Genomic DNA, 13,319 nt, shown 5'->3' on the forward strand with positions numbered 1-13,319 from the left:
GTAAGTGGCTTGGGTGGGTTTGGTTATGGGCTTGGGGCACTCCGAGGGTTGTTGACGCGAATGCCATCTTCTCTTTTCACCTGGCGCTTCTTCCTGCAAAGGTAGATACTGATAGCCGACTTGGCGACGAGTCGACAGCGACCAATGCATGATTGCAGCGCAACATCGCGGAGCCTACCCGACAGCCTACAGGTACCCATTAGGCGGCGCAGTCGGGCCCGGGTGGGACGGGCGGGTGGAGTCGGATTATTGGAAGGGTGCAGTCCCGGGGTTGCATTTGCCTGCCCACTGAGCGAACTTCTCTGCGGTCGACAGGAATGGAATGGTGAGGCACGGACGGCTGCGCCAAAGAGCCATGTGTCGCCGACTCGTTCCGCACCCCTTCTGGGGTAATTCTGGAAGGCCGACCGAGGACGGGGAGGGAGCGGTGAAGGGGGAGAAAGGTAGACGACCCTTCCAAGAGCACACGACACAACCTCCTGGAAACCTGGGGAAAAAGCTTGGCGTGAACTCGGAACCCACTTGGGGAGCGCGCTAACATTTGACATTGACATGGGCTGAAAAAGCTAAAGCTGCAGCCTAAATTCCAGCGTATCTTATTCAGCGGGCTGATAAGAGGTTCTGCCCGTTTCCTAACCGGTGCGCAGTGTATATGGTTTCGTCGGATGGGCTACAATTGCAGTCCAGGAAATCGTCACAAAACGCAAGGGGGAGGCAATATTTCCATGAATAAACGGCCCAGTTCAGCAGCACCGGCGGACCGGTTGATGACCCGACTACTTCCTATCGCGCCAGGGCAGTTGATGTGCGTTCAAGGGCAGGCCCCAGTCTCCGAGTGGCTCTCGCTTATTGCAGTAGCACAGCAGGCGCAGCTCTCGGTGGGCCCCCTTCCCCCCCTCCCCCTTCAACTGCTTGGGCGGAGTGCGCCGTTGCCCCTCCTCCCACCCCAGACAGTTCCCAACTCCCCGGCTGGACATGCTCTGCACCTCCAACCCAACTCTCAGCCTCCAGCTGCGGGTTCTGCGGGTCCATGTCGCACAGGGAAAACATGAGGACGGGCAAGGGATTGGCTTCTTGGCAGCTTTGCCTAGTCGGTGTCCTCGCTAGGGCAAAGCTTCGGTTCCGGCTGGCTTGTGATTTGGCGCCGTGAGGCTATCTCCCCAATCTTCTCCTCCTCTTCGGTTTTGGGTGTTTCTGCCTTTTGCCCGTCTAAATCGTGCTTTGCGTTGCGCTACCTGTTGACGTCCGCTTTCAGCCTCGTCCGATTGAGTGCCCTTACCCGATTCTGGACCGAGGTCCCGCACCCTTGTGCTCTTATCACCGACGCTGCCAGTTTGGATCGGCGAGGCTGCATGGGCGACGAGGATTTGAGCGAGCGACAACTTTGAGCGGGGTGAAAGCCATTCCGAGGATCAACGGCGGCGGCTCCGGGATGGGCTGAGCAGGGCTGGATTTGCCCCGCGACATACCGAGGGTTCCGATTCTGTACTTACCGGCCAATCTCTTCCTCCTGCTGTCGCCGTTATAAGCGCGAGTGGAAGGTTCGGCCAGTTTGCTCTCGTTCTCCAGCGCCCTAGAGGGCACATCGTGTCGGGCGGGGCGGACCTGATATCCTTATCGGCGACGGTAAATGCGGATACAACGCGTGACAACCAAGCCGATCCATTATGCAAGAACCGGAAATCTTCGAGCAGCCTGTGGCCAGCAAGGACACGGAAGCCCATGGAGTGGCCGACGAGAACGGTACATACCACACCGTGGTCAGCAACGGGCTCGGCCCGACGCCCGGTGATGATAATTCATTAGAGGATTACCATGACTTCTATTATCCCGAGGGTTCGTCCGCTTTCTCCTCCTCAACCCCGGGTGGCGAACAGAGCAAGCTCCCTGACACGGCCGTGAACTTCCAGACAGAAAACTCGGGACGTGGTCGACGGTGTTTCTAATCATCAACCGGGTGGTGGGCGCCGGCATTTACTCGACCCCGTCATGGATCGTATACTCCATCGGCAGTGTCGGCATGACGCTGTTGTTTTGGGTGCTGGGCGGGCTGATGACCTTCTGGTGAGTCGTCTCTTACTCCAGCTCGACTTGTGAGAACTCCGGGGCTGACTTGCTAAAGCGGGTATGATCAGAACTGATATGCCGGCTTCGGGTCTACGCTAACATGGAACTAGACTATTCGTCTACTTGGAGTATGGCACTGCCCTGCCGCGTTCAGGGGGGGAAAAGGTTTATGTAGGTAGTAGGAACTGCCGGTTACCAGTGTGGGACTATCTCTGACATCCCACGACCCCTGCATAGTTAGAGCGAGTATATCAGAGGCCACGATATCTAGCCACGTGCGTATTTGCAGGTGAGTTACACACCAAAAAGACCCTCATCATACTCACCCGCTAACCCCTATGCAGTACAGTTCGTGCTCTTCGCCATATCGACCGGCAATAGCATCAGCTTCAGCAGCTATCTACTACAAGCCGCAACCTCCGATGCCCAGGATGGCAGTTGGCTCAACAGGGGCATTGCTATTGCCGCCATCACCGGTTAGTGAAAGAAGTACACCCTCAGAAACACCATCCGCTCATAACCCACAGTGGTCTGCCTAATCCACGCCTTCGCTCCACGCTGGGGCATCTGGCTGAGCAACGGATTCGGCGCCTTCAAGCTCATCCTGCTCAGTCTGGTCGTCTGCACTGGGTTTGCCGCGCTCTCTGGCAGGATGGCGACACCGAGACCAGACCCCAGCAACTTCTCGAGCTTTCACGGGCCTGCTATGGACACCCCCGCTGGAGAAGAGAACTCGCCCGGAACCGCCGCCAACTATGCGCTTGCTCTTCTACAAGTTCTCTACTCGTACAGCGGATGGGAGAATGCCAATTATGTAAGGCCTTCTGGGGTTGAGGCGTAAACGGAGCTTGGCGCTGATGGGTTCCAGGTCTTGACGGAAGTTCGGAATCCACCAAGGACATTGAGGAAGGCAGCGCCGATTGCCATTTCGGCTGTGACGGTGCTCTATGTGCTGGCCAACATCTCCTACGTGAGCACAAGCATAAGCCTTCTGGTGCGCGAGACGGCGACTGACAGACGCACAGTTCGCCGCCATGACCAAGAACGAGATCGCCGACTCAAGGGTTGTCGTCGCCGCCCAGTTCTTCCAGAACGTCTGGGGCAATAGCGACTTCGTCGACCGTGTGGTACCTCTCTTCATCGCGCTCTCGGCGCTAGGAAATGTGTTTGCGCAGTCGTTTGCCATGCCTCGCGTGAAGCAGGAGCTCGCCAAGGAGGGTGTGCTGCCTTGGTCCCGCTTCTGGGCTAGTGACTGGCCGTTTAATGCTCCTACCGGCGCAATCTTCCTCCACTGGCTCTTCACCTGCGCTTTTATCCTCGGCTCGCACACCTCGGACGTCTACCTTTTTGTCACCAACGTCTTTATTTACAGCGGCAACTGGATCAAACGTACGTCCCCACCTTCTGGTCCCCCCCGCAAAGTTAGATGACGCTTACCTTCCGCTAGTCTTACTCGGCATCGGCTTGGTATACCTTAACTTTTCCCCAGCTGAACGGTGGGCGGAGCAGCGGACGACATTCCGCAGCTCGCCTCTGCTGACCATCTTCTGGATTGTCTCGCTTCTCTTTGTGCAGGCGGCGATGTTTATCGAGAACAATTTGCTCTTGTCGGTGCCGTTCTATGTCGTGCCCACACTGGGGACGAGTTTGCTGGCGCTTGGGACGGTGTATTGGCTCATCTGGGCAAAGGTGCTCCCCGCCTTTGGATATCACATCCAGCATGAGATTGTGCAGATGCCGGATGGCAGTGAGAGAGTCAAGTACAAGGTGAGTTTGCCCGGACGTGACAGTAGTTTATCGAGTGAACTGACTGGTTGCCGTAGAGGGTCAAGCCTAAGCGGAGGAGGAAGCAGGAACAGTGGAAAAGGCGGAAGCGGCCTGTCTGGTGAGGTTAAGGTCAAAACGTGGAATAATGTGGTATAGCTTCGTCTATCTGAGTTGGCTGGAGTTTTGGCATAATTTCAAAGCAACGTTTGGGTCAGAAAAGAGCATCGACCTTGCACAGTTTCCGTTGCGGTCGTCTCGACTTACTTTCCCCTATCCACCGTAGGCAGACAGTGACGCATCTCAACCCCTGACGACCCCTGAATTCTCGGTTAAGAAAGTTTTTGAAGAAATTAGAAACATGGGGGACCGGGGGGAAAAAAAAACAACGAGAAAGGGAAAAAGAAGAAAGAAAGGAAAAGAAAAAGAAAAAGAAAAAGGGAATGAAGAGCCGATAAAAAATGGCCTAGTTCTGTTTCGATTAGGTCTGCAATACCAAATGATACAGTCTTGTTAAGACGCATAAATCAGGTCTGTGGCCAGAAGGCACATGGGGACTGGCAGGGTTCTGGCCCAAGAACCTGAACCCGATGCCGAGCCGGACAGTCGGCTGCAGTGGTGGGGAGCGATGGCCAACGAGGGCGGAGCGCGCCCCTGCGAATTGGCCAAATGGAGCTTTGGCTGGCTGCTGTCCTTAGCGATTATCTGACAGAGAAAAGCTTCAACCGGCGAAACAAAACACATCCCACATTGACCACTCAACTCGGACCACGCGATATAACCCCCCGAGGCAGCCATGCTGCAGCCCTTGCGCGCGCCTCCCTGTGCGAACCTCTGACGTCGAAGCCGGATGCCGACGAGCATGCTGCCTCCCCACCGTCTGATCCCGTCTTCCTCTTCCGCCGAGTCCAGCCGCCCTCCTGACGCAGTCGCAACCAATGTCGTGGGACTTGCTGAAGCGGTTCCTCGAGAGCGATGTCTTCAACCAGAACCCCTTCCTCTCCGTGTCCTATCTCTCGTGCGCGCCCTCCTCTCTCCCCTTGACAAGCCGCCGCGCCGCGTGAATGCTGACCTGGCTCTTCCCTCCGCAGTCGCTATGCCGACCACGTCGGCATCCACTACGTGCTCTGCAGCAAGCTCCGCCAGTTTCCGTATGAGGACATCGAGTTCTTCCTCCCGCAGCTATGCCACCTTATAATCAGCCTCGACAACGAGTCGATGGCCCTGGAGGAGTTTCTGCTAGATCTGTGCGAGGAGTCGGTCACGGCAGCGCTACTGGTTCGCCAATTCCACCTCCTGTCGCCGTTGAATCGCTGGCTAATACCTTTTTTTTTTTTTCTTTTTCACAGACATTCTGGTTGTTCCAAACCTACCTGCACGATCTCTCGCCGAACCCCCAAACCGAGGCCTTCAAGACATGCCGTAGAGTATACAACAAGGTGCAGCACGTCGTGTTTGGGGTTTCGGAGAGCGGGAGACACGAGAAGATTACCGAGAATGTTCTACCCGTGACGGTCCTGGGAAGCTTCGTTCTCGCAAGTATCGCATGTCCTCATCTGCCACACTGGGCTGGACCTCTCGCCGTCGCCCAGGCAAGGAAACCCCGCCCTGTTGTCGAGACCATCTCAGAGCCCGCCGCCGCCGCTGCCGCCGCCTCCTCCACGGCGAACAAGAACGTGCCCGCGCGGGCGCACACCGTTACTGCCGGGAGCACTCGGTCAAGGCGCGCAAAGGATGGGCGCACCGCGAGTGCCCCGGATCCCAAGGCGGGGCCGGCCGGCCAACACGCGAAATCGTCGGCCAAGGCATCCCGGCCTCCCTCAAGATCGACAACGGCGGGGTCTGCGTCGCAGGAGAAGGAGGATACAGAGTTGCCATCCAAACTGGAGAATATGGCCCTCGAGGCGCGTCTGAGCTCGGCTTCACTGCCCTTACCCGATTCCCGGCCGCTTCGTCTCGTCACACGGCCAACTACCCCAGTGTCGGCTGGCCTGAGGCCGTCCGAGACGCCGAGGAGACACTCGCACCACGTGAAGACGCTGTTGAGCCAAGCCGACATGACAAATCTACAAAAGACACGGCTGCTGCGCCAGAACTACTTCCGCTGCCAGACGGCTTTTTTGACAGCACTTGAGGACATCTCGAACCGCCTCGTCATGGTCCCGAAACCCGCGCGTCTAAGCGCACTGCGTGCCGAGCTGGCTCTCATCGCCCGAGATCTACCGGCAGAGGTTGATATCCCCGTCATCTGCCCTCCCGACCTGGTGGGCGGCTCTCCATCGCGGAGCCGCCACCACAGGATAGTCCGACTCAACCCGGCAGAGGCCACGGTTCTCAACAGCGCTGAGAAGGTGCCATACTTGCTCATGGTCGAGATCCTGCGCGATGATTTCTCATTCGACCCCAGCACCCAAGACAACCAGCGACTGCTCACAACTCTGTTGGCCGAACAAGGGACGCGCAAGCGGATATTCGACTTGTCCGACGCCCCGAACATGTCTACCACTGCCCGCACGCCCGAACTGGTGGTTGATAGCGTCTTTGAGCCAGCGTCTGGTGATCTAGGGAGCTCGCCGATGCTCAAGCCGACGGATGACGAGTTGTTCGGTTCGCGGCCAGCGCCGTCGAACTACTCCCTGCGCCTGTCTAGCGTTAATACCAGCGCAGTATCGGCCGCCTCGGAAAAGAGTACCCCCCGGAGCTCGAGCGGCGACCCCACCTCTGGGCCTCCAAGCCCTCCGCTGAGGAGGATGACCCTCACCAACCCGCGCAACAACTCGGTTGACCAGCCCGACTTCTCGGCGCTCGCGGTGCACATGCGGACGGCCTCGCAGATGCTCGCGCAGCTGGACGCAACGAGCGGCAAGCGGCCCCGCCAGGAAGTGGCAGCCATCCGAGCGCGAATCATCGCCAGCATGCAGAGCCTGGAAGAGCAGAGCTTCGACCTCGACGATGGCCAGGGACCGACGTTTGACATGATCATGGCCAGGGCGCAGGCGGCGGAGGCAGCCAACGAGGCAGCCAACGGAGGCGGGGACGGGGGAGGTGGGGGCGGCAACGACGACGGGACGGCGGGCGTCGAGCCGAACCTCAACGCCAACGCTGGCATCGACCGGATGGAGAACGACATCAAGACGGGCGGGCTTCAGCGCAAGGGCGACCGCGACGACCCCAGCGCGGCCGTGTTTGGCGAGGCGTGGGAGACGAAGAAGGAGCGCATCCGCAAGTCGTCGCCGTACGGGTGGATGAAGAACTGGGACCTGGTCAGCGTCATCGTCAAGACGGGCTCGGACCTGCGGCAGGAGGCGTTCGCGTGCCAGCTGATACGGTGCTGCCACAAGATCTGGGTTGACGCGGGCGTGCCCGTGTGGGTCAAGCTCATGCGCATCCTGGTGACGGGCGAGTCGTCGGGCCTGATCGAAACCATCGCCAACGGCGTGTCGCTGCACTCGATCAAGCGGAGCCTGACGCTCGCGTCCATCGAGAGCGGGGCGAACCCGCGGCGGCGGATCGCGACGCTCAAGGACCACTTTGTCAAGGCGTTTGGCACGCCGGACGGGGAGGCCTACCGCGCCGGCGTCGATGCCTTCAAGAGGAGCCTGGCCGCGTACAGCGTCATCTCGTACGTGCTGCAGCTCAAGGACAGGCACAACGGCAATGTGCTCATCGACAATGAGGGGCACATCATCCACATTGATTTTGGCTTCATGCTGTCCAACTCGCCCGGGTCGGTCGGGTTCGAGGCGGCGCCGTTCAAGTTGACGTATGAGTATGTCGATGTGCTGGGCGGGGTTGGGTCGGCGGATTTTGAGGAGTTCAAGAAACTTTGCAAGCAGGCTTTTCAAGGTATGTCTTCTCTTTATGCCTGTGCCACGATAAGCGACGAAAGAGGCTGACATGCGTGTGTCTGTGTGTGTGTGCCGCGGCAAAGCCCTCCGGCGGTCTGCTGACAACATCATCGACCTGGTCAGCATGATGGGCCGTGAGTCCAAGATGCCTTGCTTCGGGGCCGGCGTGACGCAGGTGACGACGGCTCTGCGGCAGCGGTTCCAGCTGCAGTTGAGCGCCGACGAGGCCGAGCAGTTTGTCGAGACGGATCTGATTGCCAAGTCGCTCGGTAGTTATTATACACGACTGTAAGTCTCTCGCACTCTCTGGATGGTGGGGGGGTAGATTGCGAGCAATGGGGGGATACTGACTTGACGTGGCAGTTATGATACCTTCCAGTACAGGACGCAGGGGATCTACTAGACGGGGGTTTGGGAGGATAGGGGGGGAGGTAAAGCTCGTTTCTATACACATATACAACTGTTGGCGACAGGTAATCACAGACGAACCACTCTGGTTGATGGCAAGCAGCATGTTGAGGGCATCTTTGACGGCGTTGGACTGGGGAGACGATATAATAGATGGGAACGCCGTACCGTTGGTTACTACTACGACGTTTGGTTTTGCCTGACTGGCACCTAGACTCTGCCTATCTGCGGTGCGATAACCTGCTTTGGTGCAGTAAGCAAAGGGGTTGAGGATCGGTTCCTGGCGCGGTCGGTTTATATTCTTCGGTCGATACGTGTAGTCTTATCTGAATGAATGAGTGAGTCGACCGCCATCAACCCTCTGATTACCTTCACAGCTTCGCTCTTTACCTTCACAGCTTCGCTCTAAGTCTCCTTGGCCCGCTCCGAGCTCGCGATCCATCTTAATCCAGATGCTCTGGGACGCTTCATCGAGCTACGCTCCACAAAGTGCCCGACTCACCTTACGTCCATGTGACCCTAAACCTGTCAGCAACACAAGTCGTCTGAAACCAGCATATTTGGCGTACTACAGCTGGGTCCGGCCGGCGAACTCCGGTCCCACAACCGCAGCCGCAACCTCAACACCCGAGCCCCGCGCCTATCGCGGTGCAGCGAACCACAGCGCAACCGGTTTCCTGCCCTAGCCATAAACTTTAGGAAACAGTGATAACCGTCCTGCTGCAACAGGGGACGTGCCGCCCTGCCACCGAAACCGGGGAGCTACTAGCGCAGTACATACTGCACTCCTTCTAAGCTAGACAGCCTCGGGAGTGCATTAGGTTGAGCCTCCCATTCATGGATTCCCAAATAAGCAAACGCCTTGACTTGGTTCCTCGGCTCGCTGCCTTGTTTCGGGGCAAAGACACCGACGTGGGAAAGGAGGCCCACGCCTTGGCGCACCCCTCAAGCGGGAACCCCGGGCAGTCAAATCAACGGCTAGGACGGGTGCTACCGAGCGCGGGAGTGGTTTGCGGGGCAAAGCCGCGAACGGAGACCCTCTCGTTGCAGCAGTCACACGAAAACGGTAGGCGGCCCGCCGATCTTCGAACCCCCTTGACCTGAGATTCGCGACGAGGCTGCAGGCGGGCTGGGACCAGGGTCCAGGGTCGGAGGCCAAAGCAGGCGTGTAAGTGGTGATAGGTCGTGCTCGCCTCGTGGTTGACGGGTTTGGGGGGGTGATGACTTAAGATGGACGGGTCAAAAAAAAAAAAAAAAAAAAAAAAAAAAGATTGTCCTTGGGAGAGCCACAGCACAATACCCATGGGCTCGGCGCTTGCACCATCAGCCTTGGAATTCAGGCTTTGCCATGGTTGCATGGGGGGGAAGCGGCGTTTATTGGCTGCGACCTGCTCCTGATCTTGCTCTCGGTGATCTCATGATGGTTGATGAACTCGGTTACATCATGCGAAAACGAGATTTGGACAGCTGTTGGAGGTGTGACCATCACACGAGGCGGCGAATAAGCGGTCGAGATGATGAATTCCTCGGAGCATGAGAGGGACTGAGTAGAACGACGGAAATATCGTGAGATGCGAAGATAAAGCGCATGGCGTTCATTGGCGAGATCACGATGCCATGCTTTTCATTAGAATTGTTTTTCTTTGCGCCGCAAAGTCCTAGCTTGGCGGTAATAGTCTCGTGTCAGGAGTCGTTCGACAGGGAGGGGCGTCGATTCAATTTCTCTTGCCCACCCGTCTTTCACCCCTGAGTGCTTGAGCCCACGGTGAACTGCTTCTCCGTGAACAGGGGCATGTCTTGCATGCGTAGATGGGTGGGCGAATGCTCCGATATCCTCCGCGGAAGTTCCTACACTCCAGGGCCGTGGAGATATACACTACGTCCGCTGCCGGTATCCCACTCTCGGCGCGAATGCTAAGAGGATCGTAAGATGGAATGTGTTGCGTTATATACATAGCCCAATCTGTTGGCCGGCGCAATAGACTCGAAAGCATCCAAATACAAGTGGCCCTACATGTAACATGCCGGTATGTGCAAAAATTCGGGAGGCGTACCCCTGCCAGCTGAGGCGAGTAAGGCACCGTGATCATCCATTACCCGCGCCAGGCTTCTGTGTGGCGCGGATAAGGCACGCGATCACAAGTACCGGGGCGGGATCTCAGAATGTACCGGTAGCGGCGGGGCGAAAAGGGGCGATCAATAAAATGCATTCAAATAAACACACTGGCTTGGGCTCTCAGATAAACACTTTTTCTTTCTCTGTCTTTCTTTCTTCTCTTCCGTTTTTCTTTTCCTAATCTCTCTTCATTCATTCTGTTCTCCTCCCCGGCAAGAGTTGTGATCTTGCCTGGGTTGTATGTTGACTCATCCGCCTTCGACCTAACCACAAGATGAAATAGGATTCTAAGTGCAAAGCCGTAATTTAAAAAGAGGTGAGGTGACGCCAGTGAATAGAGTGCTATGTTGAAGTTCGAGTGCTGTGTCGTGGGAGTTGTTGGGGTTGGTGACGATGCCGCTGTTATCGTGCAAGAGTAAATGTAGATGAGGTGGGGGAAAATGGGCTGAAGAGGCAGCACAAGCATTGAAGCAGGACACGTGTGTAAGAGGGTCCCGTTCCTGTCCTTCGTCCCGAATCCGCCCTTGAAGCCATTCCTTATTTTCCTCGGCCATATCCCAGCCTTCACGCCGCCCGCTTGGTAGCCGCCGCAACCATAACCGCCAAGGCTCTCTCGAAGCCTCACTCGGACAGATGTTCCGCGATCTGCAATCATACCTGAATCACCTCATGTACGCCTCGTTTCACCGTTCCATCCCTCTCTTCCAACCCCTGTCCCTGTCCCGTATCACGCCTTAATCACCCCTTAATCCTCAACAATCCTGTCGCTGATCGTGAGGGTGCCTACTCCCAGTCTGATGAGCATGATGTCTGCCCACCGCCGGAGCCGGCAATTTCGACACGCCCGACACTCCCGCGCCTACACCCATTCTCATACCCACAACACCAGACGGCGGCGGCGGCGGCGCTCCGCGCCCCGAAGGGAACATCCCACCAGCCTGTCTCGTAATCCCAGACCTAGGCCCAGACCCAGACGAACCGCTCCCACTCCTCGCACCACTCCCGGCGGCTGGCGGGGGGGACATCCCCATGGCCCCAACCGCCTGTGCCGGCGATTCGCAGCCAAAAACCTCCACCTCCACCCTCGGCAATTCCCCGTTCCCCTTGCCCTTCCCAGCAGCAACCAGCCTGGTAAGATCCGCTCCGCCTCCATACCCACTGAGGTCATACTCCTCTTCTCCCCCCCCTGCTCCTCCTCCTCCTCCGCTGCTCACGACCAGCTTCTTCACTACCGCCCTGAGTTGCCATGTACTGTTATTCTTGGTATGCAGATGTAGGAGGAGCATGTCCTTATGATGCTCCGGCTGGCGTCTCACGTAGGCCAGGGCGGCGTCCTGGAGACGACGGACTGTCAGCGGGGAAGGGAGTTGTTGGAGCGCGGCGCGGTGTGTAGATAGGGCGTTGCTGCTGCTGCTGCTGTTGTTGTTGTTGTTGTTGTGGTGGTGGTGGTGGTCCCTGGGACGGCGCCAGTGGATGAGGAGGATAGTGTCAATTAGGTGAGGCTGCTGGGGGTTCGTGATGGTAGGGTTGGGATTGAAGTGAGGCGGCAAGGTAGGCATGGGTGCGGTGGCCATGACTGGGACAGCGGCTGGGACAGGGGCGGCAGCTGGTGGCTTGGGCGGTTGAGGTGGAAGGGAGGTTACGGTATTTGCTCCCGCATGACCCATGCCTAGAAGGTGGTAGCTAGGAGGAGGGTTTGTGGCTGGAGATGTTGATGTGCTCGAGGACGGGGTTGCTGAAGGAAAAGGGGGCGCGGGCGCAGGTGTCGTGCCCATGGAACTCAGGGCCGGAAAGCTGCGATGCTTGTTGTGCTGGAGCCGTGGATGGGGCGCGTAGCCGCCCGGGCGGATCGTGCCCGGTGAGAAGCCGTTGAAGAAGGGCGGGCGGCGTATGGGAAGTGGCGGGATGCCCCTGGCACGCTCAAAGTCAAAGTCATCTTCGGATTCTGACTCCACCGAGCGAGAAAATGGAGACGGCGATCGGGGCTGCCTTGATCTACGCTTGGTTGATCTGCCCGCCTTGCGGTGGTTTTGATGCTTTGTCCTGCAGACCGAGGTGACTGAAACGGTCTCATTGTCCGACAGAGACTCGCAGTCGTCTACTGTGACGGTAGAAGACACCGAGGCGGCGTCGCTATTGCCCTCATCTTCATGGCTGCCGCCCTGCTTGAAACGGCTCTTGACGCTAGGCACAGGGGCAAACCCGTTGTTGGCGATGTAGTTCTGGACCGCCTCGGCAGACTTGACATGGAGAGCGAGCACGGCATCATAGACAAACGGGGCTGTCTCGGACAGCAGAGCGCCTCGGATGCCCGCTTCGGCCCTCAGTACAATGGCCTTGAAGGACCCCAGGGGTTCTTTGGCGATGACCAGAGAGATGGTGGCATCGGACCGGCTGAAGAACTGGCAGTTTTCTGCAGTGATATTAGTGACCGGGGGGCATGCGAGGTTGAAGTAGCTGCAGCGGACAACTCACCAACTATCTGAGCACGCAGATCCATTAGAGACAAGGAAGTTGCAGGCGCCATCCTGGACTGTAGGGTTGACTGCAGTGATTGTTGGGAAGACTCGGTGCTTACGAGACGCACTAGCATTGGGCTCCTGATTTAATAAACAACGAGCGGACGACGTGTCCGGGCGAGGACCGGAAACCAGAGACAGACGCCTCATATTTATAATCATGCCTCGTAGCCGGCGAGTTCGTATTCCAAGTGGTGAAGCCGAGAATGTGAGGCTTCAGTGGTACGGAAGCAGACGGGCGAGTGCTCCAGGCCACTCAATAGCACGCAAAGTGAGGCGGGTGCATGACGCACGATGGGACGCGCGCCGTCCGGGAGAAGGACAGAGCACAGAGTACTCGGGAGGAGACGGAGGGGTGGCAAGGGGGGGTGGGGTGGTGGTGGTGGTGGTGGTGGTTTCTACAATGAGTGCCGGGGAACGGCGATGTAAAGCGTGACAATGAGAGCATCCCACCATTCCGGCGTTTTCCAGTAGACAAAGATGTCTGCGACAGGATATGGGAGTGATACGTGCTTTGCCAAGGCCGCAGAGAAGAGAGGGTTTGGTGAGAGGGCGGTGAGCGGTGAGATGACTTTGGGTGGTACCGAGTTCGCGAGC

The 13,319-nt window shown here is 57.8% G+C and overlaps 3 protein-coding genes across 3 annotated transcripts; 2 read left to right on the forward strand and 1 right to left on the reverse strand.

Moving 5' to 3' along the window:
* Nucleotides 1–1,667: 1,667 nt before the first annotated feature.
* Nucleotides 1,668–3,956, forward strand: MFIFM68171_10314 (uncharacterized protein; the record flags this gene model as incomplete). Its single annotated transcript, XM_071065733.1, has 12 exons — nucleotides 1,668–1,836; nucleotides 1,911–1,960; nucleotides 2,014–2,064; nucleotides 2,178–2,238; nucleotides 2,305–2,356; nucleotides 2,412–2,415; nucleotides 2,498–2,543; nucleotides 2,595–2,881; nucleotides 2,936–3,037; nucleotides 3,093–3,456; nucleotides 3,515–3,834; nucleotides 3,891–3,956. 12 exons carry the CDS (start codon nucleotides 1,668–1,670, stop codon nucleotides 3,954–3,956), a joined length of 1,572 nt encoding a protein of 523 aa, XP_070921834.1.
* An 813-nt stretch (nucleotides 3,957–4,769) lies between these two features.
* Nucleotides 4,770–8,082, forward strand: PIK1 (Phosphatidylinositol 4-kinase pik1alpha (PI4-kinase)(PtdIns-4-kinase); the record flags this gene model as incomplete). Its single annotated transcript, XM_071065734.1, has 5 exons — nucleotides 4,770–4,849; nucleotides 4,923–5,109; nucleotides 5,181–7,677; nucleotides 7,763–7,967; nucleotides 8,043–8,082. The coding sequence occupies 5 exons, from the start codon at nucleotides 4,770–4,772 to the stop codon at nucleotides 8,080–8,082; spliced, it is 3,009 nt and encodes a 1,002-aa protein (XP_070921835.1).
* Nucleotides 8,083–10,955: 2,873 nt separating this feature from the next.
* Nucleotides 10,956–12,730, reverse strand: MFIFM68171_10316 (uncharacterized protein; the record flags this gene model as incomplete). The annotated part of the gene is made up of 2 exons (XM_071065735.1): nucleotides 10,956–12,616; nucleotides 12,679–12,730. The coding sequence occupies 2 exons, from the start codon at nucleotides 12,728–12,730 to the stop codon at nucleotides 10,956–10,958; spliced, it is 1,713 nt and encodes a 570-aa protein (XP_070921836.1).
* Between the last annotated feature and the right edge of the window lie 589 nt (nucleotides 12,731–13,319).

The sequence above is a fragment of the Madurella fahalii genome, assembly GCF_045866475.1.
Source record: "Madurella fahalii IFM 68171 DNA, scaffold_6, whole genome shotgun sequence".
In the NCBI taxonomy this organism is placed as follows: Eukaryota; Fungi; Ascomycota; class Sordariomycetes; order Sordariales; genus Madurella; species Madurella fahalii.